Consider the following 27,661-nt stretch of genomic DNA (forward strand, 5'->3'; position numbering starts at 1 on the left):
TAACATTCTTTTTTTAAATCTCTGCTTTGATAGTTTAGGGCACACGCTTCAACGTATTATCCATACTTGTGTGAAATCATGCAGTTCGACCTGATCCCTGAGCTCCGAGCTGTGCTGCGCAAGTTCTTCCTCCGTATCGGGGTCGTGTTCAAAATCTGCGTCACCGAGGAGCAGATACGGCCGGCCGGGATGAACTTACCCTCGTGGTAGCCCGAAGCAGGGTTGGTCACTGGGCCTTGTACATGCAGCGATGTTCTGGGGGTGGATTAAAGCGGGTGGGAAGAAATGGGACCCTGGTGTATTGACACAGCAAGTTGCTCTTACCACAATGGCATTCGGGGAGGAGGAAGGAAGTCCTGTTCTGTCCATCCTACAAAACTATCAGCAGTTTTACTTAAATTATTGCTTACAAAGTTAATACAGTAGATGTAAAGTCCCTTTGTTTCGATGCTTGTCATCCTTATGATCAAGTCTGTCTCTTCTAGTCTGTTATCAATTGTTCGGTCTTGCATCCCAGCTAAATCCGATCAATCGGCTGGACTCCTCAGCAAAATTACGCCCCTTGGAAATAATGAATATAGTTGTATAGCCTTGTGATGTCAGCACATGTGTTCATAATAAACTGTACTGCAGTGGCTGAAGACCACCTTAGATCACTCTGGGTTTTTCTTTGTGTGCACATGAGAGCAGGCAGCGTGTTGCAGTTTCTGAAGTGGACAAGCCTGTAGGATATTTGGGGAAAGGGTTTTCCTCCTGCTTAGCAAGTAATTTTTGCCTTTTTTAATATCAGTGCTTCATCTTCTGAGCCGTGTTTCTGTTTCCATGGCAGGTTTCACACCAGGAGCACACAGCCCCATCTGCTCTATTCAGCCTGTTAGTCTTGAGTTAAAGGCATTAAAAACCAACCAACCAAACCAACTTTTAAACTTTGTGTTTACTTTCATACGTTGCCAGATCATGGACAGAGTGCAGACAGTAATACCAAAAACCAAGTTCAGAACTAATAATCCCACCTTTTTTACCCTCGACTATAGTGTATTTAGCAGTAATTGTGTCTGTTTAGCCAGAAGTCCCGTCCTTAAGCTGTATCAGGTTCTGTCTCTTTGCTGCAGACCTGCAACTTCCAGTTCGTCTTCTTGTGCAAATTATTTTTATTCTCAACTATTAATTCCTGTTGTGATCCAAAAGAAAACTGAATTCCCATGGAACTGCTCCAGCAAAATTAAACTGAAGTGCATTTATGTACTGTGAGAGTTCCCAATACCTGTGGGTGCTTTGAGGGCAGCTGGAGGAGACCCGGGTTAACGCTCTCCATGGTAGCCAACCCTCAAATACGAGTGTTAAAACCCCCCCACACCACACCCAAACCCAACCAGTCTTGACCGGTGTTAAGCGTTGGACCTGTTACTGTGCGTTTGCAGCGCCCCGGGAGGGCGGTTCTAGCTGAGGATGTCTTGGGATGCTGCTGGGGTTTTTTGTTTGGTTTTGGTGAGCTGTAGCCAAAGGATTCACATGGTGCTGTTCCGTGAATTGGCTTGTTCTATAGAAGCACTGTTAGGGAACGGGGTTGCAGTCAATGGTAGCAGTAAGGCTTTCACATTTTTATTTTTACTTTTTATTTTTAACCAAAGAAAAATAAATGGTGGTTGTAGCTCTTTAACTTTTAAATGCCTGTTACATTGTCTGTGCACTAATATTTAGTAGCAAGGAATATATGGCTCTATTTTACAATTTTAAAAGACTGAGAAGTAGTGCTGGTATTTAACTTGCTGCATTTGAAATGTCCTTTTGTGTTGTGTTCAGTAGTGTGGATCATTCCCTGGTAACGTCCATTCATCAGTTACACTAAAAATCAAGTATTTATTTTAATTCTACTTAAATCTGTAAGAATGGGCTAATCCTTACTTCCTGTTCTGGATAGTCCTGAAGGAAATATTTAAAAGGTTGATTTTTCAGATGTTGAATGTCACAGCTTCAGCGAATGTACGCCCGTCTCTTGCCAGACCCACCCCTGCCAGCCGCATGCTTTTCCGAGCGCGACGGCTCTGAAAGCCTCACGGCTCCTGCATCGTCACATCTTGCATTGCAGTTGCGTGTGCGGCTCTCTCGACTGTGCCGTGCAGCACCTGTGCTGTCTCTGCAGGTAGGATAAGGGCCTTGCACCGATCCTGTCCTTCCGCCACAGCTCTGAGACTGTTCTTTCACTTCAGTAAAGCTCTTGTTGTATTTATACCATTTATAAACTGCTGAAATAGGCGTGTGACATCAAACCATCCTGGACTGTGTAGTGTGTGATGGGGAAGAGGGGCTGGAACGCAGCTGGATGGTAACAGCCTTAATCCTGTCTGTCGTGTGGAACCGATCATCCCTCTTAAAGCAATAAAAAGGGTCCGTGAAGCGCAGTACCTGCAGCGGTTGTGTCGGCACAGCCGTGCGCTGCCCCTCACGCTCACCGCGCGCAGCCGGGGCGGGGGCGCCGAGCGCAGCGACGTCGGCTCCGCATCCGGACACCCCGCAATACACACACCGATCCCACAGCCTCTTAGACTGCTGCCGTAGTGGTGTGCAACGAATTAAACTATAAACCCATTAACCTGTAACAGTTTAAATATGGAGACTGCATGATATTTGTTATTCTCATGTTGGGACCCTCTAGGAAATAGGCAGGGGGAGGATGCTAATGAGGAAAACCCTAAGAACTCCCTTTCAAGTTGATTCTGTTGTCTTAGAGTACAAGAAAACATTATTTTTACAGTGGTTTGTTATCCACGTCTCGCTTTTGGAACCGTAAACAATCTACACCAACGTCCACTAATACAAGCAGACGCCCCCAATTTTCGCTGTCGTACTGGTGAGAATGAGAATCATTCAAGACATGTACCTTCTAGGCTGAAATAGAACTAAGTTTGTTGTCGGAAGCGCAGCTCCGTTTAATATGTAAATTCAGTTTGTTCAGCACCTTTAATGTTATTTCTGTGTAAAATGTATGTTTTCACATATTTAAAATGCCTAAGTTTTTCGAAGATCTCCATATTAAGTGCATTTATTATCAATAATTTAAAGAGCATTCCTTGCCCAATGGCTGTATACATTTTTGAGAGAATACCAAAATTATATAATACAAAAAAGAACTATGTAAAGTTTTCTACATGAAGATACTGTGTATAATACTGTTATAATATTCCATGCTTTAATCAAGTGGTTAATCAATAAAGTTTTAAGAAGTGTTGCTTGTTTTCCCATGTAGTTTATTAGGCTTCTCTGTTCAGTCGGGGCTTCGCTCCTAGGGGGGGTGGGGTTTTGGTTTTTCCGCCCTTTCCCCTTTCCTTTCCCCTTTCCTTTCCCCTTTCCTTTCCCCTTTCCTTTCCCCTTTCCTTTCCCCTTTCCTTTCCCCTTTCCTTTCCCCTTTCCTTTCCCCTTTCCTTTCCCCTTTCCTTTCCCCTTTCCTTTCCCCTTTCCTTTCCCCTTTCCTTTCCCCTTTCCTTTCCCCCTTCTGTTTTCTTCTCCCCCCCCTTCTGTTTTCTTTTCTGTTTGGGGTTGGTTGGTTTTCCTCTTTTCTCTCCCCCTGGCTTCCTTCCTCCCGCCCTTTTCCACGATGGGAACGTCCCTTTTTCCAATCAATAACCGGGCTCCTGCCGTCCCGCCGGGCGCGGGGCCGCCTCTTCGCAGCAGCGCCCCGGCTCCGCTCCCCCCGCCCCGGCTCCGCTCCCGGCTCCGCTCCCCCCGCCCCGGCTCCGCTCCCCCCGCCCCGGCTCCGCTCCCCCCGCCCCGGCTCCGCTCCCGGCTCCGCTCCCCCCGCCCCGGCTCCGCTCCCCGCTCCGCTCCCCCCGCCCCGGCTCCGCTCCCCGCTCCGCTCCCCCCGCCCCGGCTCCGCTCCCCCCGCCCCGGCTCCGCTCCCGGCTCCGCTCCCCCCGCCCCGGCTCCGCTCCGCGCTCCCGCCGGCCCAGGCCCGGGGGCGGTTCCACGGCGCAGCCGCACCGAGCGGAGCCCCAGGGCCTTGTGGGAAGAGCGCGGCCATTGGCCGGCCGTAGCGCGGCAGTGATTGGCTCACAGCGGAGCGCGTCGGGCCAGGACGAGCCGCTGATTGGCCCAACGGCAGAGCGGTGGCCCCGCCCTGCGTGATGCGGTCACGGTGCCGCCGCCGCGCCCTCTCACCGCGGTTTGAATGTGAAGCGCAGCCGGGGCTGTCGGATCCGTCACCGCCGCTGCCGCCGCTGGAGGGAGTCGCCAGGTGAGGCTGGGCCGCGCCGCCCAGCGCTGCTGCCGGTGCCGGTGTGGCGGCCGCTGGGCCCAGCGGCCCGCAGGGCCCGGAGCCGCCCCGCACTGGGCTCGGGCGCTGGGCCCGCGGCGCAGCGAGAGACGCAGCTCACCATGCTGGGGCGCTTCGGCCCGCCTCCCGTGGCTCGTCATTGGCCCGCGGCCTCCGGGGCAGTGCAGAGCGCTCCTCTCATTGGCTCTCGCTGCTGCCAGTCTGGAGGTGGCGGGGAGGGGGAGGGGAGCGAGTTAGTGTGAGCGGGTCGGTGCTGTTTGGGCCGGCCCGGGGGTGGGCAGGCCTGGCCCGGCCGCATGAGGCGGCCTGAGCGCCGCCGCGGGGATGGCGCAGGGTGGTGGTAGTGGTGGTGGCGGCGGCGGGCGGGACGGAGCGGCCCCGTCCCGCGGGTGAACCGCCTGGGACAGGGGCGGTGGGGCCGGGGCGGCGGGGACAGGCTGGACCGGCCGGTGGTGGCGGGAGCGGAACAACCGGGCCCGGCGGGCTCCTCTTCGCGGCCCTGCGGGAGGACTCCGGGCTCCCGGCCCACTGAGGGCAGCGGCCTGGGCGGGCGGGCAGTGTGTCCGGCTGGGCCCGCCGTGACCCCCGCGCTTTGGGGAGGCGGCTGTGAAGAGAACGTGCGCCGCCAGGGCCGCGCACAGGCAGCCGGGCGTGCGGGGCCGCGGGCAGGGCCGCGTCCCGGGGCGCTGCGGCCGGAGCCTGCGCGGCCGCTGCTCTGCTGCTCCCGTCGATTTTCTTTCCGAAGCGGTCTGTACTGAAGTTAGTGCGTTAAGCACAGCTACTGGGTTCACTTGTGGAGGGGTGGTCTGAAAATGTTCTCGTTTCCTGAGGCCTCTTCAGGAGGCACATTGCACGCAATGCAGCAAAAAGCATTGGATCACTGGCGAGTAGCACCAGGATTTTTTAGTGAGAAACAAAAAAAGTGACTAGAAGAAGAGAAAGAAACGAGAATAAGTAGGTAGCAGGTGAAAATATTTATCCTTTTGTATGGGGGATTGAGTAATGGGTTCAAATCCTTTCATTTGGCCTTCAGAGTGACCTCACAGGCGGCGTGAGGTGTGCGTTCTGCATGGGTCTCTATACCGCATATGTGGTGTATTTTTATAAGGTCATTCAGTCTCGTCATCTCTTTGTTTTCCCGTTTGAATCCAGTTTAGTTTCCGTCAATGATTTCTGTGTGGATTTGCACCTTGGCCTTACAGCTGCCCTGGAGCAGATGATTTTCTGTTATTAATTATTGGTTTCAGCATCATACTAATGTGCGTGAGGCCACTGTCGGACAGATGAGCCGGTTGTTGGTGGTGTTTGCTTACGCTGTACTTCACTGGGGCTTCGTTGGCCGATGTGAGCGGGTGCAGAACCGCAGGTTAGGACATGGGTTTCTGCTTTTTGCAACGTAGGTTGGGATCTCAGGTAACATTCTTCTGATCCAGTATGATACTTTTGTTCTCTGTTTTCAGTTTGGCTGTGGCATCTATGTTATTAAAATCGTGTCATTAAAACTCTCTGCCTTTGCAAACATGCTTAAATAGCAACTGTATTAATTGCACTGGTAATCAATATAGAAAGAATCCAAAGTGGGACAGGCAAATTTCAATCTTACTAATTAGAGACTCCAGAGAAAAAAGAAAATCTCTGCTTCCTCATTATTTGTAGTGAGCGAACTGTGCTGCTGGTGGTAGGAAAGATGGGCAGAATTCATTACGATATCCTGAACAACATGTCCATAAAAGCACGTCTTGTTACTGTAATTTTAATTATTCCAATTAAAGCTGTGGAGTTAATATATCACTGTGGTAAATAAGAGAATCTGCGTGGGAGGATTACTAGAGAGCAGTAATTTAGGCTTATTGCACAGACTTATTCTGTAATAAGTATTGCAGTTTAAGTTAATTCGCACCCTAATCGAAGTTAATTTTACAGGCGGGCAAACCCTCCGGCTCTGCACAGCCTTTTGCCTCCTTATAAAAAATGGATTTCTGTTGACACCTTTCTGTGTGCTGAGTGTTCGGTTGTAGCCAAGCCCTGACTCTCCCGTCCACTCAGTGTCGTGTTTGCGGCTGCGCGGGGCAGCTCCGTCCGGCTCTTCAGCCAGCAGGGCTCTGCGGGCTGGCGCTAGTTCTCTAAAGAATAAACTCCTCTTGTCCCGCAAGGGCAAGAGATGATCTCTGGGCTGTGCCGGTTCGTGGTTTGCTGGATGCGTGATCCTGTTCTTGGAGTTTGGGTTCAATAAACCAGACAACAGCAGTTCCATGTGGTGAGGAAGAGGAGTGTTCTCTGGTTTGTGCTTGGTGCACATCAGCTGCTGTTGTATTGGATGAGACGTGTAAGATAGGACCGTGCTTTATGAGGCAGAGTCAGAAAAAGCTGAGGTGTGTCTTCTGTGCACTCTGGTTTTTCATACGTGTAGCTTACAGGACAGATTCTTCTGATCTGTATTTATAACAAAACTACTTGTGGGTTTTAGGTTCTGCCAAAATGGAGCTGAGTGATGCCAATTTACAGACTTTAACTGAGTATCTAAAGAAAACACTAGATCCGGATCCTGCTATAAGGCGTCCCGGTAAGTGATTCTCGTGAGTGACCGAGAGGTTTAGGGTTTCTTTAGCTCTTCTGTCTGTATATATAGCAAACTTCAGTGGGTGTTCATGCAATAACCTCTTGGCAGAAATCCTCAGTATCCTTTAAAACTTTTTTGAAAACCCCAACAACAACAAGACCCACCACCAATGAGGGATGAATGTGAATAGGAATTAGTTGTGTTTGCTTTTTATAACTTTATTTTCCTGTATTCTTGATTTTTGGTTTTGTACTGTTGTGATTTACAACAGTGCTGCTGTTCACAATAGAACAGGATTTGCTTCTATCAGTTTGTGGCGTGTAAAAACGGCCAGGAGGCAATATTTCCACACCCTGCTCTGAACTGAGGGCTTTTGTTCATAGTTTGGTAGAAAACTACAGTACCTTTTGTCAGACTTGTTCCTGTTTCTGTTCTTGTGAAACTCTGGGGATGTGTTGATGTGTTGATGATTTTAAATAGACACCTGAGGAATCATGGGACTCCCGGTTCTAAACACCAGCTCAGCTTTTGCTAACCTCGGTGTGTTCTCTTGCAGCGGAGAAGTTTCTGGAGTCAGTTGAAGGAAGCCAGAATTACCCGCTGTTGCTCTTAACGCTGCTGGAGAAGTCACAGGAAAACGTCATCAAAGTTTGTGCATCTGTAACGTTCAAGAATTATATTAAAAGGAACTGGAGAATTGTAGGTATCCTAGTGAGGAGTTGTGCTAAGATTTAATAATCCCTTTAAGGTACAATAAGAAACTCTACAGTAACCTTGAAGAATGTGTATATGTGTGTACTCTGAGGAAAGAAAGATCATTCAGAGAACAAACACGAGGTGTAATTTACTGATGAAGGACTAAAACCTGGACTGTTGGAGTCCATTCTGTTAAAAAGAGCTAGGTGATAAAATGATGTATGGTTTTCCTCTAATATGTGAGTATTTTGCAGAAGCACAACATTTAAAGCACGTTTTACTAACAGTAATGTTATTTAAACTAAAATGAATGTGCAGTGTCTGTACACGTGAGCTGGCTGATTTGGCCTGGATCTATTGTACTGTTACAAACATTTCAAGCCAGCGCTGGAGCTGAAAGCGGTGATACTGGCTTCCCTTTCAGGCAAGTGCTCCTGGGGCAAAGAACAGCGTGGGACAGTTTATTTTGGTGGCCTTGCCAGTTTAACACTTCTGTGTCATGTCTGCAAATACTCTGAAGTATTGCCATTTAATCCTATTTTATCCTGTGTTTTGAAGAGGGCAGAAACATTTTTGATTCGGAGCTCTCAGCATTCATGAAATTTGATTTCTGGTAGAAAGTATTAGATGGGGGAGCTCAGCTCCCTCAGTGATGAGAGGTTTAAATTATTACTGTTTATACTTTGTCTCACTGAGAGTACTGTTTGTATCTGAAAAATATCAGCTGTATAACATTGCTTTGCTATGGGGAAACTGGTATTTCATCATTGCATCTTAGCCGGTACCTGTTCACAAATTTGCATGTGATTTTTCCCCTCCCCTTGGTACGGATGTGAAGAAGCTGCAGCAGTCCTGCATCTGGTTGTGTTTGATAAGATCAGCACATTCAGTCTGGCATGACATTTCTCGAATTTCCTTTCTGTAATACTGTATTCTCAGCCATTTCCCCCAAATTGCATCTTTATCTGTCGGGTACTGTAAGAAGGAATAATGTTCTGTTATGGAGGAACTTGTCAGTGCTTTCCTCTTTGTGCATTGCTGCTGTAATCCCGGGTGAGGTTTTGGTTTGGAGTAGGTGGAGATGCTATGCAGTAAGTGCATCCAGAGGACTGTTATGAGTGCTGTGTGGCTTCAAGCACGCTGTTTTGTCCAGAATGGAAGCTTTCATTTCAAGAGCAGCTCTATGAAATGAAATGCAGCCCTGGGCCAGCTTACCTAGTACCGCCGTTCCGTTTAGCAGCCTTGGACTTGACTGATGCAAAGCTCAGTGGATGTAAAAGGGTTTTTTGCCTGCTCAAGGACTTGCATGAGGGTCTGGAGGGCTGGGTGTACAGGGCACTTCTGGCGCCAGGAAAGAGTTCACTTCTTTACGTTTATTTTTACAGTATGTACGAAATACTCATCCATGTGCCACCTCTTGAGTCTTGCATAAAGGTTCATTTCTTTGAAAACTAGGATGTACTGTTGCTGACCTCCCCACCACCTCTGTCCTCATCTGTCTAAATGCATAGCAGCGGGTCCTGCCTCCCTAGTGCAGTTATTGCTGCCTCTCGCGTCATACAAACTTGTGAAGCTCAGGTTTTAGAGGTCATCTTCTTTTAGTGGTTTTTAACGTACATAATGATTTGTACATTCTTGTGATAGGAGCGGAAAAGCAAGTTCTTCATGTGTTACTTTTGTAGCTGCTTGTTTAGTGCTGAACATAACTCTTGAAATTTTGAAATGACCGAGTTTCTTTAGGTTTACGGGAAGCCGGTGAAAGGGATGTAAGGAGGAGGGTAGTAGTGCCATCTGGCTTAAGCATCTTGAGACCATGGAATTACACTCTGGAGGTGCTGACATCTTTAATTGCTGGATAATTTCTAGGTTTCTGAGCTTCAGTGCTGTCGTCACAGCTAATGTGACTATCGCTGCTGTCACTGGTTGGTTGCAAGCCTCCTTATTTTATTTCTTTAGCAGAAATTTTGTCATTTATTACCACTTGGTGCTATTGGCTGACTGGACATCGAACTGATTGGCATTTTTAACTGATTAGATAACTCCAAGTTACAGTTTTGCTGGTGTTACCTGTGTCCGTCTTCATGTGCCATTTCTAGGAAGTGTGGTTTGAGGCAGCTTGCACAAAATAAATCTTCTTAATTTCTTTAGCTATGTAATAGTTACATAAATCAGTATAAACAATTGGTTTCTGAAATGCTGATGTTTGCTCATTGCCTGGAGTATACTGGTTATTGTTTTAATTTTAGGTTGAGGATGAACCGAACAAAATATGTGAATCGGACAGGATAGCCATTAAAGCCAACATAGTGCCCCTGATGCTGAGCAGCCCAGAACAAATTCAAAAGCAGGTAATGGGTCAGTTCCTGGTTACGTCCGTGAGACTTTTTGACTATTTAAGTGTGTCTAGAGGCTCTGGTCGCTGGCAGAGCTCAGTTCCCTCACCAGTGAGGTCATCCCAGCCCGAGTAACTTGGACTATATTGTCACAGCCCAGTTTAATTCTTGTTTTAGAGGCAGTTCCTGTTTAATCTTACAGCTAAGTTCTAGTGTTAGGCAATTAAATATAGTAATTCCAGAAAGTGAACTGTGTACACATGTGTGTACATGCTGGATTTAAAGTGAGATTCATTTATTTGTGGTGAAAACTAGTAGATATTTAGCCCAATGGTTTTTGAGCGTGACAAGAATAATAAGCGTTTTTCTTGGCTATTTGCAGCCTGTGGTGTGAGTGCCGTGCGTCTGTCACGAGGAGCCTGCTGTCGTATCATGCCCTGCTTGTATTTCCTTTCCAGTTAAGCGATGCCATTAGTATTATTGGTCGGGAGGACTTTCCTCAGAAGTGGCCAGACTTGCTGACGGAAATGGTGAATCGCTTTCAGAGCGGAGATTTCCACGTCATTAACGGGGTCCTTCGCACCGCTCACTCTTTATTCAAAAGGTATCGGAAATAAGGAAAATGAGTTTATGAATCGTAATTTCTGTCCAACTCTAAGTTTTTGCTGTTACATTTGATTTTGTAGATTTGAAGAGTCGACAGTTGTGGCTTCTACGTACGCTTATTGACTTTTTAATAAGGATTCAAGTGGTTGTCTAATTTGTACAGCTGACATGGTATTGAACTATGTTGTGTAGTTCTTTCTTACTTGACCATATTTGTTTCAAGGTTCAGCACAAAAAATTAATTGTATGCAAGTGAAATTGGTAATGAATGTGGAGACTGTATTAAGTTGTTCGTGTATTGCTCTTTCACTTGTCAGGTACCGACATGAATTTAAGTCAAATGAATTATGGACAGAGATCAAACTTGTCCTCGATGCTTTTGCTTTGCCCTTGACAAATCTCTTTAAGGTATTTCTTTCTGAATCATTTGTAAAGAAAGTTTCTCTTTCTGAAACACTTGTTGTGAATGCCTGCAAAATAAAAACTTAATAGTTGCTTTGAAGTTGTTAATGAGGTTCGAACTAGAGTCATGACGTGAGACCTGATGGGTTTGATAAGGGGAGGAAAAGGAACTGTATTTTTTAAGTGTTGTATGATGCTTTTCAATAGCTCTTGTCAGTGTGGTTTGTGTGTGTTACTTACCTGAATCTTTTGTCTTTTTCTAGGCAACTATTGAACTGTGCAGCACACACGCAAATGATGCTAGCGCTTTGAAGGTTCTCTTTTCTTCTCTCATTCTAATTGCGAAGCTGTTCTACAGTTTAAATTTTCAGGTGACTTTCCTTGTTCTTCTAATAGTTTTGCTTTGATCTCACAAAGCTGTTATGCTCTTATTTATAGGATCCATTTGAGGCAGCCTTTAAGGCTTTGTCACAAAAATTAAAGTTGACAGTCTGCATCAACGCTGGAGTGAAGGCACAGTAAGGATGGGGTTAATTAACATGTTAGATTGGCCCTATCTAAACCCAGGTTCAAGAGGGGCTGAGTTCTTGTCACCGCAGGGTGGTGGCGTATGGGTAGCTCTCCAGTTACGAGCTGTGAAAGACAGAAGTCAACTGCCTGAGCTTGTACTCACCCTATAGACGCGTCTGCACTGACGGGACCTCAGTCAAAATCCGTCGAAAGCAGGAGCTCTGCAGCACTGTGGTGCGAGGGATTCTGCTAGCAGTGTGGGGCTTTCCTTTTGAAACCGGATCTGAATTTCTAACATTGAATAAATGCATTATACAAAAAATGGTAAAAAGATACTTTGAGGTGACATGTCTTTAGTGTCTCAGCACGAACGTAAGTCTGAAGTGTGATGGTCATGACTTGGTTGCTTGGGCTGTTCTTCCCTGTTGGGAAAAGAGCAAGCTGGAGTTGAGAGGGGGGCTTGTGCTCCCTTGTTAGGAGAATAAACGGCAATGAGGTTCTTTCTTTATTAAGCTGTTGGCTCTATAGGGTGTAAGAAATGAGTGGTTTTGGAAATGGTGTATTCCAAAGCCTCTGTCTGGAGGGTTTTTTGGAGGAGGAGGGGGTAGTGTTTCCTTTTGAAGATTGTTTTCCACGCTGTGTCCCTCAGCAGATTAGGGGGATGGATGTGAATTACACAATGTAGGTATGTTATCTAACCAGTGCAATCAGGAATTAAAATGTAGGTTTATGCATTTCCTTCACAGGATCTTCCTGAGTTTTTTGAAGACAACATGGAAACATGGATGACAAATTTTCATACTCTTTTAACCTTAGATAATAAGCTTTTACAGACCGATGTAAGTACTGCATACACCTCCTGGTTTGCCTGTGTGGTGGAGAGAGTTGACTGAGAACTCAGGTCTAACTGAACAGTGCAATGTTTCCTTTGTTGGGTAAACAACAGAATCAAACGGCCATAAGGAAATGGGGTTTAAGAGAAGTGTCCCCAGTTGTCTAAGAAATTTGAGGTCTGGTTCTTGAAGTTGTATCTCAGATACAGGTGTGTCCAGCTGAGCACAGAAACCACATTACAGATAATCGTCAGTGAGTAGGTTCTTGGAAGGACGTTGGAGTAACCTGCTCATTAGAAAGTCGCAGTGCCCAGGTTTTCTGTACCTTTCAGCTGGTTCTTGAACTCTTTTAGAAAACAGGGTGTCTTACAGAACCTGAAACGGTTGAACATGGAAGGCCTGACATCTCTAAGTACTTCACTTTAGCATCTACTGTCTTGTCTAATTATAGGAATTGGTAGTTTCACAGGTGAAAGATGATACCAAGTCATTGAAGCTCAAATTAATATTGTGTATGCTTTTTGCATTTTAAATGTAGATGTCTTCTAGATACAGTACAGTAGTTTGCCACATGATGGAGCCAAAGCGACTATACATTTCTTTAGGGTACATAGGAAGACGTATGAAGTGTATCCTGTGCTATAGCGTCACGGGTGTTTGGGACTCGCACGGCTGCTGGCAGCCGCTTTGCTGCTCGTTTCTGCTGTGCCTGTGGCCGCTGCCCAGCGCCGAGGCTCCTGCGGTTGGCGGCAGCTGGAAGGGGCTGCCCTTTGACTGGCCTTCCCCTTTTCTTTTTCTTTGAAATGTCCAGTTTCCCAGTTCTCTCTGCTTTGTGGCTCCGCAAGCGTGTGCTGGTGTAGGAAGGGGGAGGGAACTACTCTTACAACTATTCCAATTTACAGCAGCAAGATACAATGTCTTCTAAATGTGTCTTTTTCGACACCTTGTGTTGTTTTTTTCCTGCTACGTTTTTAGTTTCATTTCATGTCAAACTTTCTCAGGTCTAAATGACTGAAAGTGCATAGTACTTTCATTTGAAATGTAGACATGGTAACTTGCAGCGCATTTCCAGTACAAATCAGCAAACTACAGTAATTCTAAGGACAGGACGGGGGTTTCTTTGACCTGTTTAGAGCATGGTAAAGTAATAGGGTAAATATTTCTTTCAAATATGTTGAGGCTTTTAATATTTCAGTAGTGTTGTAGTTTGGATGTTTAAGTTCTTAGTTTTGTTTTATGTGAGGATGAAGAGGAAGCTGGATTACTGGAGCTCTTGAAATCCCAAATCTGTGATAATGCTGCTTTATATGCCCAAAAATATGATGAAGAATTCCAGCCCTACCTGCCACGTTTCGTAACAGCGATCTGGAATCTGTTGGTCACAACAGGCCAGGAAGTGAAATATGACTTGGTAAGCTGTTATAAACTGATCTTGTAAGGAATCATAGTGGATCACGAATTATAAATTGGTCAGTTGTGCTAAAACTATACGTGTTCTGGTTGTGTTGTTCTAGCTGGTTAGTAATGCAATCCAGTTTCTGGCCTCGGTTTGTGAGAGACCGCATTACAAGCATCTGTTTGAAGACCAGAATACACTGACAAGCATCTGTGAAAAAGTTATTGTTCCCAATATGGAATTTAGAGGTAACTTTTTGAGACTTAAGTTTTCAAAGACACAATAAAATCTGATTAATTATAATGATATATGGCTTTGCAGGACTAAGAATTGAGGATTACTTCTTGTGTACTTTAGTACTAGATTAAAGCCCCCCCCTATTAGAGAGCAGCACAGGGGAAAGGGACCTGGGGGTCCTGGGGACAGCAGGGTGACCATGAGCCAGCACTGGGCCCTTGTGGCCAGGAAGCCAATGGTACCTGGGGTGGGTTAGAAGGGGGTGGTCAGTAGGTCAGAGAGGTTCTCCTGCCCCTCTGCTCTGCCCTGGGGAGACCACACCTGGAATATTGTGTCCAGTTGTGGCCCCTCAGTTCCAGCAGGACAGGGAACTGCTGGAGAGAGTCCAGCGCAGCCACCAAGATGCTGGAGGGAGTGGAGCATCTCCCGTGTGAGGAAAGGCTGAGGGAGCTGGGGCTCTGGAGCTGGACAAGAGGAGACTGAGGGGGGACTCATTCCTGGGGATCAATATGGAAAGGGGGAGTGTCAGGAGGATGGAGCCAGGCTCTTCTGGGTGACAACCAGTGACAGGACAAGGGGCAATGGGTACAAACTGGAACACAGGAGGTTCCACTTAAATTTGAGAAGAAACTTGTTCCCGGTGAGGGTGGCAGAGCCTGGCCCAGGCTGCCCAGGGGGTTGTGGAGTCTCCTTCTGTGCAGACATTCCAACCCGCCTGGACACCTTCCTGTGTAACCTCATCTGGGTGTTCCTGCTCCATGGGGGGATTGCACTGGATGAGCTTTCCAGGGCCCTTCAACTCTGACGTTCTGGGATTCCGTGTGTTTCTACAACAGATTGCTGTCTTATAGGCTTTGCAGAATTGTATGAGTGTATCCAAGAATTTTTCTGTCTTACTGGGATCTCAGATTGGAAAGTATAGGAAGCCCAGGTCGTGTGCCGCCAATAACTTTTTATGATTAAAGTGACTATCAGAATAATTCGAGGAAGATGAGTAGGCCTAATAAATCGTGATGTCTATTTCTTCGAGCTTTGATGGGCTCATATTGCTCCTAACATCTAAAGTGCAGTGCAGATGTACCGCAGTGATAAGAAGGTTCTCTCTCTTAAGTCTGTGACTCTGGGAGCCTCATACATCAGCTCGTGAGTATGCAGGACTCATTTGTGGGGCAGCAGCACAGGCTACTCAGGCTGGATATTTCTGATTCATTTCTATTAATGTTATAGAAAGTACTTGGAAAAAATAGCAAGTTGATGAGAAGACACCTTTTTGCTGTAAAAACCAGAGACCTCAGTGTTTAAACTTCTCTATATTTATATTTTCAGCGGCTGATGAAGAAGCTTTTGAAGATAATTCAGAAGAATATATAAGAAGGGATTTGGAAGGATCAGGTAATCCACAGATTTATACTGAGAATTCTTCGTCTTTAAATATAGCTCGAGAGAGCTGAAGCAATTTACTGAAGCTTTTATAACTTACTTTGTGAAGTGGGCAGATGTCCTTACCCCAAGAGATTTTATCCAGTTTCCGATCGCGTTTACTGTCACAGTGTGCCCACCACAGTGTCTTTTTGTTTTGAACAATGTTTTTGTAGGGTTTTTTTCTTAATTGGCTCGGTACGTGTCCTGTGCGCTCACCTTCTCATTTCAGCAAATGCAGCCTGGAAGTCAGTGCTGAACAGTGGCCACCGTGGTGGGTTTAGTTGCCGTGTGTGGAGTTTGAAGTGCCGTGGAGGGGCTGTGTCTGTGTAGACCCTCCACACCAGTGCGGAGACTGCAATAACAACATATGGTGTGGCTGTCACTTGAGAAGCTCTATATCATTAATATATGATTGTTTATTAATATGAAAAGCTGTCTACTTTCTCATAGCCAAAGAACCTCTGGTTCTCCTGCAGATATTGACACCAGGCGCAGAGCAGCTTGTGATCTAGTCAGAGGCTTGTGCAAATTTTTCGAAGGACCTGTGACCGGGATTTTTTCTGGCTATGTTAATTCTATGCTGCAAGAGTATGCAAAGAATCCATCTGTTAACTGGAAGCACAAAGATGCAGCCATTTACCTTGTTACGTCTTTGGCATCCAAAGCTCAGACACAGAAGGTACTTTTGCATTCTGTTCATTTGGTTTGGAAATGGAAGTGAATGCTTGTGGTGGCTGGGAATGGATCTGCGTGTTTGGGAGAACGCAGCTGATGGGCTGGATCCGCTGAAAGTCACGCCTGAGCTAACCTGTATTTGGGAACAGTAGCATTGTATCAAATGTCCTACAGAACGGATTTTAATATACTAATAAGTATTTTAAATGCTGTTGTGGTTCAACCCCCAGTGGCTTTACAGGACAGGTTTGAGGCAAACATAGTAAAATGTGTTCTGCAGCACCTAAATGCAATTTTGCTGCGGGTTCTCAGTCTTTTCCTGAAACTCCAGTGGTGTACTACTGCACAGGATTGCTGGTAACCGATGTGTAATGCGAACCTGAGTCTGCTATCCGTTAGGAAACTAAGTTGTACATCTTGCTTTTTCTATGCTGTTTAGTGGCGAATATGGGATAACATCACTTAGAAAACTTGATTGATAAATATCCATCTGAAAATCCCGTTTTAAAAATTAGTTGCATTTTTCATGAGAGAAAACTAAACAGCGTTTATTTTGCTGCTCTATTCTCTATCTAAAGTTTTGGTTTGCTATTGCTGTGTTACACGTTGTTCCTCAACTCTGAGCTGGTCACTCTGAACCTCAGCAGCACTGCGGGTGAAACCTCGATACTGGAAACGTTACGACAAATAAATTGCATGGCTCTCTGCTAAAGATGTGGTTTCAACAATCTCATGACACGCACGCATGCTTTAGATGCCTTTTATTAAAAGTACATAAAAATGAGTAAGAAAACTAGCTGAATGTCAACATCTAAAACCAGAGTTGATTTGGGTTTTGTTTTTGTAGCACGGAATAACACAAGCCAATGAACTTGTTAATCTGACAGAATTCTTTGTGAATCACATTCAACCTGACTTAAAATCTGCTAATGGTAAGTTAATGTTAATTTTTACATGGCGTTTTTGTCATACAGCTACAGCCTTGACAGCGACCGCGGTTTCTTAAGGCTCAGGCGCTCATGTATCAGCAGAACCTCTGAGACAGGAACCTCCCAACACCCGGCACACGGGAGGTTATTGGCACTGGTGTGGCCGGCGCTCGGCGAGCCCTGAGCGGAGCGGGGGTGCCGGAGCCCTGAGCGGAGCGGGGGCGCTGGAGCCCTGAGCGGAGCGGGGGTGCCGGAGCCCTGAGCGGAGCGGGGGTGCCGGAGCCCTGAGCGGAGCGGGGGCGCTGGAGCCCTGAGCGGAGCGGGGGTGCCGGAGCCCTGAGCGGAGCGGGGGCGCCGGAGCCCTGAGCGGAGCGGGGGCGCTGGAGCCCTGAGCAGAGCGGGGTGCCGGGCTGTCTGCGGTGTCAGGGTGTGTGTGCACAGCTGCTGGCCTCGTGAACCCTGCAGTCAGTCACTTGGTTTCTGTGTTTGAGACCTTACGGCAACGTGGATGCTGTACAACACCCGGAGGTGTTGAAATACCAGCGGGTGGCTCAGAGCCCGTGTCAGCCTATGGCCGCGGGACTGCTGATGTCTACATTGAAGACACATAACTTATGTTATGCTTCAGCAACTATCTTATGACATTGGGAACATAGTGTGTTGTCTTGGGATTTGTAATTGGAGCCAGAAAGAAAAATTTCATCTGAGAGAGTTGAACTGTACACTTAACGCTACTGGGGTGCGATTTGTAACTAAAACGGATATTCTAATGGCGCCTATGCAGAAGTGGAGACACTAAGCAGAGCAGAATAGTGTTGTGTGCGTTATTTTTGAGGATAAAAATCATTCGATGTCTATACACAGTATACATTCAGTAATCACATCTACGTTAAAAGTATCAACAACATTTGCACTTTTTTCTGTTGCAGTGAATGAATTCCCTGTGCTGAAAGCAGATGGGATCAAATACATCATGATTTTTAGAAATCAAGTAAGGTGGTTTTTTGGTTTTGTTTTTTTTTTTTACTCTTATGGCATAAACGTATCATAGATTGTTACTTTATACTTGCTGAGCCTAGATTATCTAACCTGGCCTTACGTTGATTCAACAGGTGTTTGATAGTAATAAATAACGCTTTGTGCTGGATTTTTCGTTTTGAAAGCAAACGATATTGTTATGGGTACCAGTGAACACGTGGCCTGTGCGCTGCGCGTACGGTGTGGGAGCACTGAACATCTCAGCACGCTTAGTTCTGTGACACGCTCGGGCTGTTCCAAGTGGATGTTAGTCCAAACACACTTGATTGCTCATATAATTGCAGTGGTTAATGAGAGTACAGCAGCTTTGTCCTTTACCTTTTCTGATCTGTGAGATGCAGTAAGAAAATACATTCTTTCTAGATTTTCGATTGCCTTAATTCATCTCTTATGAAACATCTGGGATTGTTTTTTTAATTTATTTTCTAAAGCTTGGTGGTTTTTTAATTGCCATTTCAAAGTAAAATGGGAAAGGCAATATACATCAGGAATACGTGCCCTTGCTGGCCGTGAGCTGTGCCGTTGGTGCTGGGGGCCGGTACCCGGGCAGTGACAGAATCAGGTCCCCGCTGGCTGTCCCGCTGGAGGAGCCTTCTCAGGCTTCTTCCTGTGCCAGCGTTCCGTGTGTAGCTGATGAGCTCAGGTGCTTTCGCTCTAGTGTTGAACCGTCTGTGGTTTCGTGTGACACATGTATAATTTGCTGCTATATTTTGTAGGTACCTAAAGAACAACTGTTGGTATCTATTCCTCTCTTAATCAATCATCTTCAAGCAGAAAGCATTGTGGTCCATACGTACGCAGCCCATGCTCTTGAAAGACTGTTTACCATGCGGGGGACAAATAATACTACCCTGTAAGTTTTCAAGCAGAAATAAAGTCATTACCACATAGGTTTTGTCCTTTAAGGGTGAGAAGTATCTGTAGGGGATCTTTTATTTCTTAGCATTACAGTATTGTAAATGCTTGAAGTTTGTGAATACCTTTCATCATTAGAGACCCACGTTTTGTTTCACAGCATTACAGCTGCAGAAATGGCACCGTTTGTAGAAGTGCTGTTAACGAACCTTTTTAAAGCGCTGACACTCCCTGGCTCATCTGAAAATGAGTACATTATGAAAGGTAAATGCTTTATGAGTTCTGCAATATAAGAGTAAATTTGTTAACGTGAGCTCAAGGTGTATGGTTACAGGCTGCTGAAATTTTTATTTGGAAAACCTAATCTATGCAAACATGCTAAAGAGGCGTGTGCAGCCTGCAGTCATTTAGCAGGCTGTACTAAGTCATCCTTGACTAAATATGTGGTACCGAAGAGAAACACTAAACATAATGGTATTGTGACAAATTATTTACTTTGCGAAGTTGCTTAATCTTCTGTGCTCTGCCCATGGAATGGGGATAATGAGGCTTTGCTTTATCCTTTGTCACAATTAGAGATTGATTGCTCTTGCAGTAGGTGCTCTTTCTTACTGTACGTAATTCCTAGGGATCCGATTTAATACTAGAAGGTAAAGGGTTTAGCCGTATGATGGATGGCAGCGGTGTGTGTTAGTCTCCAGAAGATAATACTTTCCATTTATTTGCAGCCATCATGAGGAGTTTTTCTCTGCTACAAGAATCCATAATTCCGTACATCCCGTCTGTCATCACCCAGCTCACCCAGAAGCTGCTGGCTGTCAGCAAGGTAAAGAACCATCAGAAGCAGGCTGAGAACAGTGGTCCCTCCTTGCCTTCTAGAGCCGCCTTGCTAAAGGCTCATGCATGCCTTGTTGTTTGTGTTCTCTTAGGATACTGTAAACTGGTGACGTTTTCAGATTAAGTTAAAGCAGCCCTCCGGTGAAGCAGAGCCTTCCGCTTAGGGCATTTTCAAATCGTTCTCCCCTGCTCTCATGTGAAATCTTTTTGCAATACCAGTTTGTTCCAATGTCAATGTTTGCTTGTGCGAAGGCCACTCTTACAATAATCTGTTCTTCTCACAACTCTTATTCTTTGTCCCTGAAGCTTCTGAGGCTAATATTAAATTTAGACAATGAAATGTGGGATTAAAGGAAATTAATTATCTTCCTGCTTTTGGCGGGTAAAGTTCTCGTGGTGTTTTGTTCAGGCTGGGCTAAGCCTCTTGACCATGGACATTAGGGAATGCTTCAGAACACCTTCATCAACCAGCCAAAAACCTCTGCTACTTATGATTTAAACTTGGCTGTAGTGTAAAAGTGGCGTTCGAGAAAGAAGGGACTAGACACTTAGAGGACTCAAAAATCTCTTTTTTCCAGTTTTAATTTGGTGATGCTCCAACTACTTGCTAGTTTATGCAGAGCCTCGGAAAAACCCTCTTTGTCTTCAAAATGCTTATGAAAACACCCCTCCTTTGTGCTTTAAAGCTTTTTATGTTTGCTTTACCTGTGGAATCAATTTCATTAGCGTATTAATAAATAAGTCATAAGTATCCTTATTCCCAATTGTTACTTTAGACTTCAGTTGAAGTAAAAAATAGATGTTGCTAAATAAATAGATTTTGCTAAGTAACTTGTCTGCAAGTTTGGGTTGATTTATCTGTTTATAACTTGTTTGTAGAATCCAAGCAAACCTCACTTTAACCATTACATGTTTGAATCAATATGCTTGTCGATAAGGATAACGTGCAAAGCAAACCCTGATGCAGTTGGAAGCTTTGAAGAGGCTTTGTTTATGGTGTTCACTGAGATACTACAGAATGACGTGCAAGGTAAGTTAAAATCAAAGTGCTTATGCTCTCTCTATTGCTATAGGTTGCTGTGATTTACCTCTTGGCAGGTTTTCTGTAACACAGGAGATTCAAGTGAGAACGCCGCATGTTCGTTGTCCTAATAAACACTTCTAGGAAGCATCTGGGTTGTTCCGTAGGGTGTATCAACTGTATTGGCTTATTTTAAAAATACAGTTTATTTTAAAAATACCTAACATCACTGCTCTAAAGCCTCTTATTATTCTTCTAAATTATATTGTCTTGCTGATGACGCCAAGTTGGGAGGGAGTGTCGCGCTGCGGGAAGGCAGGAGGGCTCTGCAGAGGGGTCTGGACAGACTGCAAAAATGGGCTGATTCCAATGGGCTGAAGTTCAACAAGGCCAGGTGGGGACTGGGCTCTTCTCCCAGGCATCAGCAATAGGACAAGGGGCCATGGGCTTAAGCTCTGCCAGGGGAAGTTTAGGCTGGAGATGAGAAAGCAATTCTCTGCAGAGAGAGTGGTCAGGCATTGGAATGGCTGCCCAGGTTGGTGCTGGACTCACCGGCCCTGGAGGTTTTTAAACTGAGATTGGACGTGGCACTTAGTGCCGTGATCTGGTCAATGGGCTGGAGTTGGACCAAGGGCTGGACTGGATGATCTCTGAGGCCTTTTCCAACCCAGCTGATTCGGTGATTCTGTGATCTTTGTGTTAATCTCACAAAACTGTAAGTTAAATCAGTAGAGACGTGGTTCCTAGGAACTGACCGTGGCTGTGTTTGCTGAATTTGTGTCATCATTTCTTTTCCAGAGTTCATTCCATATGTGTTTCAAGTGATGTCCCTACTTCTAGAAATGCATAAAAATGAAATCCCGACATCCTATATGGCGTTGTTTCCTCATCTACTCCAGCCAGTGTTATGGGAAAGGACAGGAAACATTCCTCCCTTGGTGCGACTGCTGCAGGCGTATTTAGAGCGGGGTGCCAATACAATAGCAAGTGCTGCTGCTGACAAAATCGTAAGTTGGATTGATTTAGTCAGAGTGCCTCTCGACATGTCTTCACATGAAAAATTTAAAGGGAATTTTTCCTTTAGAGAACAGCTGGTTTGGTGCAGAATTTGTGCTTGTACTTTAAACTAGTGATGCTTACATAGACAAAAAGTACTATGAATGCAGGCTCTTCCATTACGTGGTTAAGATAAATCCTTGACTCTCATGTTTTTGTCAATTAAGATGTAAAATTCCTGCACTTAGTCTTTGCAGGCAGGTGAGTTTCCACAGTTTTCCCGTCTCATTTGCCTTGTGCTGAACACTGTGGATCAGAACAGCTCAGGTTCTGTTCAGAACGGTCCTCAGAGTGAGAAGGAGCTAAAATGTCACTGGATCTGAGAACTGGTGCAGTTGGAGCAGGTTTATGCTGCACACTTGACTTGTGTCACTTGTGCGTGATCTGCTGAGCCAGACTCGACTAGACAGCGCCGTTGATAGAGCAGACGCGCACGTTCAAACCGGCTTTGGTGTTGTGATCGAGGCTAATGCTCAAAGGAGCTTCACCTGGTCCTGATGGAACGGAGCCCTGGGTTGGGCTGGGAAAGCCTCTGCCGGGTGTGTGTCCTGGGTGGTGAGGGCCAGCGTTCTGGTAGGTCACATATGAAGAGCTGTTGTATAAAGCGTTGTCTCTGCTGTTCTTGCAGCCCGGGCTGTTAGGTGTGTTCCAGAAGCTGATTGCCTCCAAAGCTAATGACCATCAAGGATTCTATCTTCTAAACAGTATTATAGAGCATATGCCTCCGTGAGTACCAGTTGAAATTACATTCAAAACTAATTTCTGTAGACTTTAATATTTAGTGTGTTTGTACACTTCATAGCTAATGTTTAACAAATGGAGTAAGTCACATTTGTAAGTAAAATAGATTAGAACAAGTGTATCCATGTTTTCTGTGAAATGACATTATTCAATCCATACTAGGATTTTACTAACTATTCTTTTAAATTTCCAGTGAATCGGTTGCCCAGTACAGGAAACAGATCTTCATTCTGCTATTCCAAAGACTTCAAAATTCCAAAACAACAAAGTTTATTAAAAGTAAGTTCCTTGCTCAGTGGAAAGGTTCAGTGCTGGCGACGCCCGCGGTTTGGATCGTGCAGCTGTTCTGAATGGCGGTCCCGTGATGGTGCGGATGAGGGGATGCTAGTGGCTCTGAACATCAGTGACTTGCTTCAGATGGCCGCTGTAGTCAAGGGTGGCGTATCAGGCAGTTACCTCGGCAGGTGGCACTTGTTTCATGGGAACTGAGGGAATGGAACTGAATAAGAGAGGAGACTTGTGTATTCCTCATACTTTCTGACCGTGTGACATTGTCTGGAAGTGTCTCCATTTCATCCTCAAATAATACCAGCGATCTTACACTCTCACAGAGCACAATGACCACACTTTCTTTTCTTACATGTAGTTGTGTGTTATTACTGTTAAATATTCTACGCATGTGTCATTCAGCCTTCATATGAATTAAATTGTTGATAAGGTTTTACATTAAACTAGCAAACCTGTGACAAACTTCAAGGCAGCAAGGTAAGGTACCTCACAAAACCCGCGAGTTTATAGAGACTGCTGTTTCTGTCCCTTTTAAAAACTTGTTAGAATGTGTTTTGCTGCTGACTCTGAAGCTATTGTTTTGTTTTCATGTGGAGTTTGAACTCAGCCTTTCTCTTGTTACAGGTTTCCTAGTCTTCATTAACTTGTACTGCATCAAGTATGGGGCACTAGCTCTGCAGGAAATATTCGACAGCATACAGCCAAAGTCAGTATAATTTTTTACTATTATTTTAGACTGCTGTGTTATTTTTCGTTTAGAGTAGGAGCGGTTGTCTCCTTTAGCTGAAGCTGCAGACTGCATTTGGTACTAATTGGACTAGCCAAGTGTTCCTTCTGACGTGGCTGGTTTTTTGTCTAGCAGTCTTTGATTTGCTGCCCACGGTTCCTTGGTGATACTCAAGGCACTGATCTCCCAAGCAGATCATAAAAAGGAGAGAGTGATGTTTCTATTCTCCCTTTCCGGAAAGCTTGTGTGCTTAGATTTCTGCCACGCATCTCCTGCAATGGGGCGGCGTCCTAAGAAATGACGGGGCTTTCTTTTTCCAAGTGCTTCGTATTGTTTCTAGTTTCATTGTGTCACTGTAAGGCTTTCTAATACTTTTTTTTAATGTCATGGTAGGATGTTTGGAATGGTTCTGGAGAAAATCATAATTCCCGAAATCCAGAAAGTGTCAGGACAAGTTGAAAAGAAAATCTGTGCTGTTGGCATTACAAAAATCCTGACAGAATGTCCCCCGATGATGGACACGGAGTACACCAAGCTGTGGTATGTATAGCACTGCCTGGAGTTCTGATAGCGAGCCTGCTTGAGTTTTTGAAGATGTGAGCTGCATCAAAATGTATTCTATTGTGATTTCTTCAGGTCTGCTCTTGTTACAGGGCTGAGTTTCAGGCTTTTCCTACCACTTTTTCTCCACAAATATAACTATTTTCAAAGCAGTTGCCAGAACTAGGTTGAAATTTTTGTGATGGAGAGACCGGTGGCTCAGCTAACTAGGGCTGCGTTTAAGAAAATGCACTGCTTGCTTTTAGCTTGTATTCTTTCGGAACAGTTAGGCCCCGTTTTGACTTACAGCTGTTCTCTTAGTCAGGAGACCTGAGCAGAGGTACTTACAACCTGGCTCTAAGGTCACAGCTTGAGGGCAGTTTTTGGGGAAGCCCCCGTAGGGCAGTCTGGGGTGTCAGGGGCCTGAACTCAGTGACAGGGAGTAGAGCCCCGAACTAGAACTTTTTAAACCTACTTAGAGAAAAGGTTTCACCTGGAAAAGAATGGCTCGTCTTAGCTATGTTTCATGAGAATTTGACCTGATAAAAAATACATTGTGTTTGCTTTTAGTATAAGCACCTACATCATGCTTGTAAAATACACAGATTGGAAGTTCTTAAAGTCCAGCTTAGTTTGGGCACCTACGATTTCAATAGCTAATCAAATACCTCCAAGGGCCAAGCTGTAAAGGGTTCTGAGCGATGTGAACATTCTCGTACAAGATACTCCGTCCCGGTGTATTTTAAGCAGTCCGGTTTTATGCCCATTTGCGTACAGGACTCCTTTGCTGCAGGCCCTCATTGGCCTCTTTGAGCTGCCCGAGGACGACACTATCCCTGACGAGGAGCACTTCATCGACATAGAGGACACCCCCGGGTATCAGACCGCGTTCTCTCAGCTTGCCTTCGCTGGGAAAAAAGAACACGATCCTGTAGGTCAAATGGTGAACAACCCGAGGATCCATCTGGCCCAGTCTCTCCACAAGCTGTCCACAGCGTGCCCAGGCAGGGTAGGTGGTGCCATACGTGCTGCGCTAATGCCAAACCCTGCAGAGGAGAAATGCCTTTTTGATAAGGGGTCTCTCTTGCTAATGCTTGCTAACCAGCATAATGAAGTATGTCACAACCAGAATGCGAGGTATTACTCTCTTTTATTCTTTAATGGCATGTAGCTTTTGTAAGGTTTTTCCTTCATAACCTTAGAAAGGTCTTATTTTCACATTACTTAATTTAGCAATAAGCTTAAATGTTCCATTTCTTAAATGAAAACTTATCCCCTTGCTAGTACATGACTTAATACTTGTCTCCAGTTCAGTTGTATGTACTCAGGAAATTTCAGGCAGCTCATGTGAAATTAAACAGGTGAAGTTTCCAGTCAGCTATTTAAATCCGTAGCGTCTTTGTTTAAGATTTTGATAAGTAAATGTTGCCTGAGAGCTCTGGTGTTTGTGTTCAGATACCCGCTTTAATAACAGGAGGTTTTCTCTACTCTTCTTCCATATTTGACTCAGGTAAGTAGAATGTAAAACCGTCCGCATCAGGAATAGTAATTCCAGCAACTGCGTTCGATATGAAAAACTGCTGCTCTCAGGATGTCATTTGACTTTGTACCACATATTGACACGGTGATTAACAGGATATAGCAGTAGTTTAATGTATGTGCACGTTGACACTTCTGCTCTGTGTGTTTTAAGGTTCCATCGATGCTGAGCACCAGTCTGAATGCAGAAGCGTTGCAGTATCTCCAAGGATACCTCCAGGCCGCGAGTGTCACGCTGCTCTGAATCGCATTTATTCCACAAGCAAGATCTAAAGCTGGTTTGTTATACAGAAGGTTGACGCTGACTTTTTTATAGCAGAGCTCAGACAAAATGAAAAATGCTATTTGGAAATGTATTGCAGAATCCATCTTGTGAAAGATAAATGTGGCTTTACGCAGAAACTGAGAGAATGTGGTGGTTTGTGTACTCATAAAGGTGGCTAACTTCCATTCCCAGGTCAGCTTCAAAGGGAATAGTCGTAGTGGTTTGTTATGGGATCGATTTGAAATCTCCATCTGCGGTGTTTGGATAACGTTTTGAAATGTATGGAGAGCACTGGCTGTAGAAACTCACTTTGGTCACTAATACTCCTTTTCATTTTGATGTTGTCCTTTGTATTTCTTTTGTCTTTCCTTAAACTTTATCTAAATTGTGAATAAATAAGAAGTACTTGTTTAAAATGCCTGTCACTGTGCGCTTACTGTTTTAGAAGAATGTAGTTGGTTTAAAAACAGATAGTGTTTTAACCTTAGGATAGAATACAAACTAGTCCGACTGTGAGGGTTTGTCTTTATCTTGAGTTTCAGTGCTTTGCAGGATCATTCAGAGCAAATCCAGAACTTTGGCTGACGATCCAAAGCTGTTATCCCTCCTGACGCTCATCAGCAGGTGCAGCCCTTCCCGTTGCACAAATGTCAGTACAGCGCAGTAAAAGCGAAGTAACAGACCCTCTTAGACTGGTTATCAGTCTCCAAGTGGATTTTTAGGGTTGTCTTAAAACTGAAGCAGTGATTTTTAGAGCTATACTGATTAGGTCTGGTAGCCTTGAATTCCAAGCTCATCAGGTTACCTTGTAGTTACGGCCATTGCAGTGACCAGTGAAATGCCGGAGCCGTTCTGTGTCCAGACCGCCAGCAATCCAGAGCACTGGTGCTGCGGGTGTAGAAATACACCTGTTACAGAGACTGGCAAACTGCTGAATGAGAATGGAGTCTCAGACTAATGGGCTAGCGAGCAATGTGATAGATGACACATTTTAGTTTTTGTTCCTTGTCCACAGAATTTCTGCAGATCACCTGAATGAGGACTGGTTTGTTGTGTCACAGTTAGAATGCCTCGTGAAGCTGAATGAGGACTGGTTTGTTGTGTCACAGTTAGAATGCCTCGTGAAGCTGAATGAGGACTGGTTTGTTGTATCACAGTTAGAATGCCTCGTGAAACTGGGCCTTGTGTCAAGAAAGTTACAGAAGTTACTGAGGGGGAAGCATGGGGCAGAATCAGCTGCGTCTCAGTTCGTTAGTATCTGGGGCTGCCGTGTGAGAGTGCATGCTGGACGTATCTTTTAATATATCAAGAAAAGAGTTGCTTGTTAGAGAATGGATTTAAACTACTAAGTGCCTAGAAGTGTATTAAATGAGTCAGCATCAAGAGGTTTTCTTGCATCTGGTCTGCGATTTAGTGTCAGACCCTCTGTTCACAGGTATGAAGTGAAAGCAGTTCTCGGGTGAAATAATACAGTGGTGATCGTGAAAAGCACCCGCCTTAATGCTGATGAGAGACCGTGGTGTGTGTTACGAGTCTGCCGAAGCGCCTTGCGGAATGAATTTCAATAGACAGGCTGGAGCCACGTGGGAGATGTGACATTTGCAAGGAACTGAATGCCTGCCTCGAATGTCAGTGTTAACTGAGCCGCGGTCATTCAAAACCTGCCAGCCAAAAGGATACTCCGAGCTCTGCCTGCTCTGCAGCTTTGTCTTTTTCCTTGGATAATCAGGAGAACAATTCTACAGAGAGCTTGCAGACCTTTCTTTTCTGTTTCTTTTTCCTGCCAGCCTCAAACCCGAGTTGAATTGGTACCAGTGGTCGTGTTCCAGTAGCTCGACGTGCTGCCTCCGCATCTGCGAGCCGCCGGCCTGTGCGCGTGCGCGGA

The 27,661-nt window shown here is 45.2% G+C and overlaps 2 protein-coding genes across 5 annotated transcripts in view; both read left to right on the forward strand.

Moving 5' to 3' along the window:
* ARFGEF2 (ADP ribosylation factor guanine nucleotide exchange factor 2) overlaps nucleotides 1–914 on the forward strand; it is a 30,899-nt gene extending 29,985 nt beyond the window's left edge. For 2 of the 3 annotated variants that reach the window (XM_065031770.1, XM_065031772.1), the window contains one exon: nucleotides 34–646. In XM_065031770.1, coding sequence (XP_064887842.1) covers nucleotides 34–210 — 177 coding nt within the window. In that variant the 3' untranslated portion in view covers nucleotides 211–646. Of the gene's footprint in view, nucleotides 1–33; nucleotides 647–829 lie in introns of those variants that run through there. The other variant, XM_065031771.1, reaches the window with a different exon arrangement.
* A 3,154-nt stretch (nucleotides 915–4,068) lies between these two features.
* CSE1L (chromosome segregation 1 like) lies at nucleotides 4,069–26,192 on the forward strand. 2 transcript variants are annotated; one of them, XM_065031773.1, is made up of 25 exons: nucleotides 4,069–4,231; nucleotides 6,738–6,833; nucleotides 7,387–7,529; nucleotides 9,773–9,874; nucleotides 10,318–10,463; nucleotides 10,783–10,873; nucleotides 11,131–11,238; nucleotides 12,124–12,216; nucleotides 13,454–13,621; nucleotides 13,725–13,854; nucleotides 15,170–15,235; nucleotides 15,742–15,944; nucleotides 16,788–16,872; nucleotides 17,799–17,860; nucleotides 18,624–18,760; nucleotides 18,923–19,026; nucleotides 19,491–19,588; nucleotides 20,479–20,629; nucleotides 21,419–21,627; nucleotides 22,305–22,402; nucleotides 22,611–22,696; nucleotides 23,330–23,411; nucleotides 23,826–23,972; nucleotides 24,750–24,981; nucleotides 25,666–26,192. In XM_065031773.1, the coding sequence occupies exons 2-25, from the start codon at nucleotides 6,749–6,751 to the stop codon at nucleotides 25,753–25,755; spliced, it is 2,916 nt and encodes a 971-aa protein (XP_064887845.1). In that variant the 5' UTR covers nucleotides 4,069–4,231; nucleotides 6,738–6,748; the 3' UTR covers nucleotides 25,756–26,192. The 2 variants fall into 2 exon arrangements, with proteins under 2 accessions (XP_064887845.1, XP_064887848.1); XM_065031776.1 differs by lacking the exon at nucleotides 4,069–4,231 and adding an exon at nucleotides 5,070–5,224.
* Nucleotides 26,193–27,661: the final 1,469 nt, after the last annotated feature.

Source organism: Columba livia, chromosome 16 (assembly GCF_036013475.1).
Source record: "Columba livia isolate bColLiv1 breed racing homer chromosome 16, bColLiv1.pat.W.v2, whole genome shotgun sequence".
In the NCBI taxonomy this organism is placed as follows: domain Eukaryota; kingdom Metazoa; phylum Chordata; class Aves; order Columbiformes; family Columbidae; genus Columba; species Columba livia.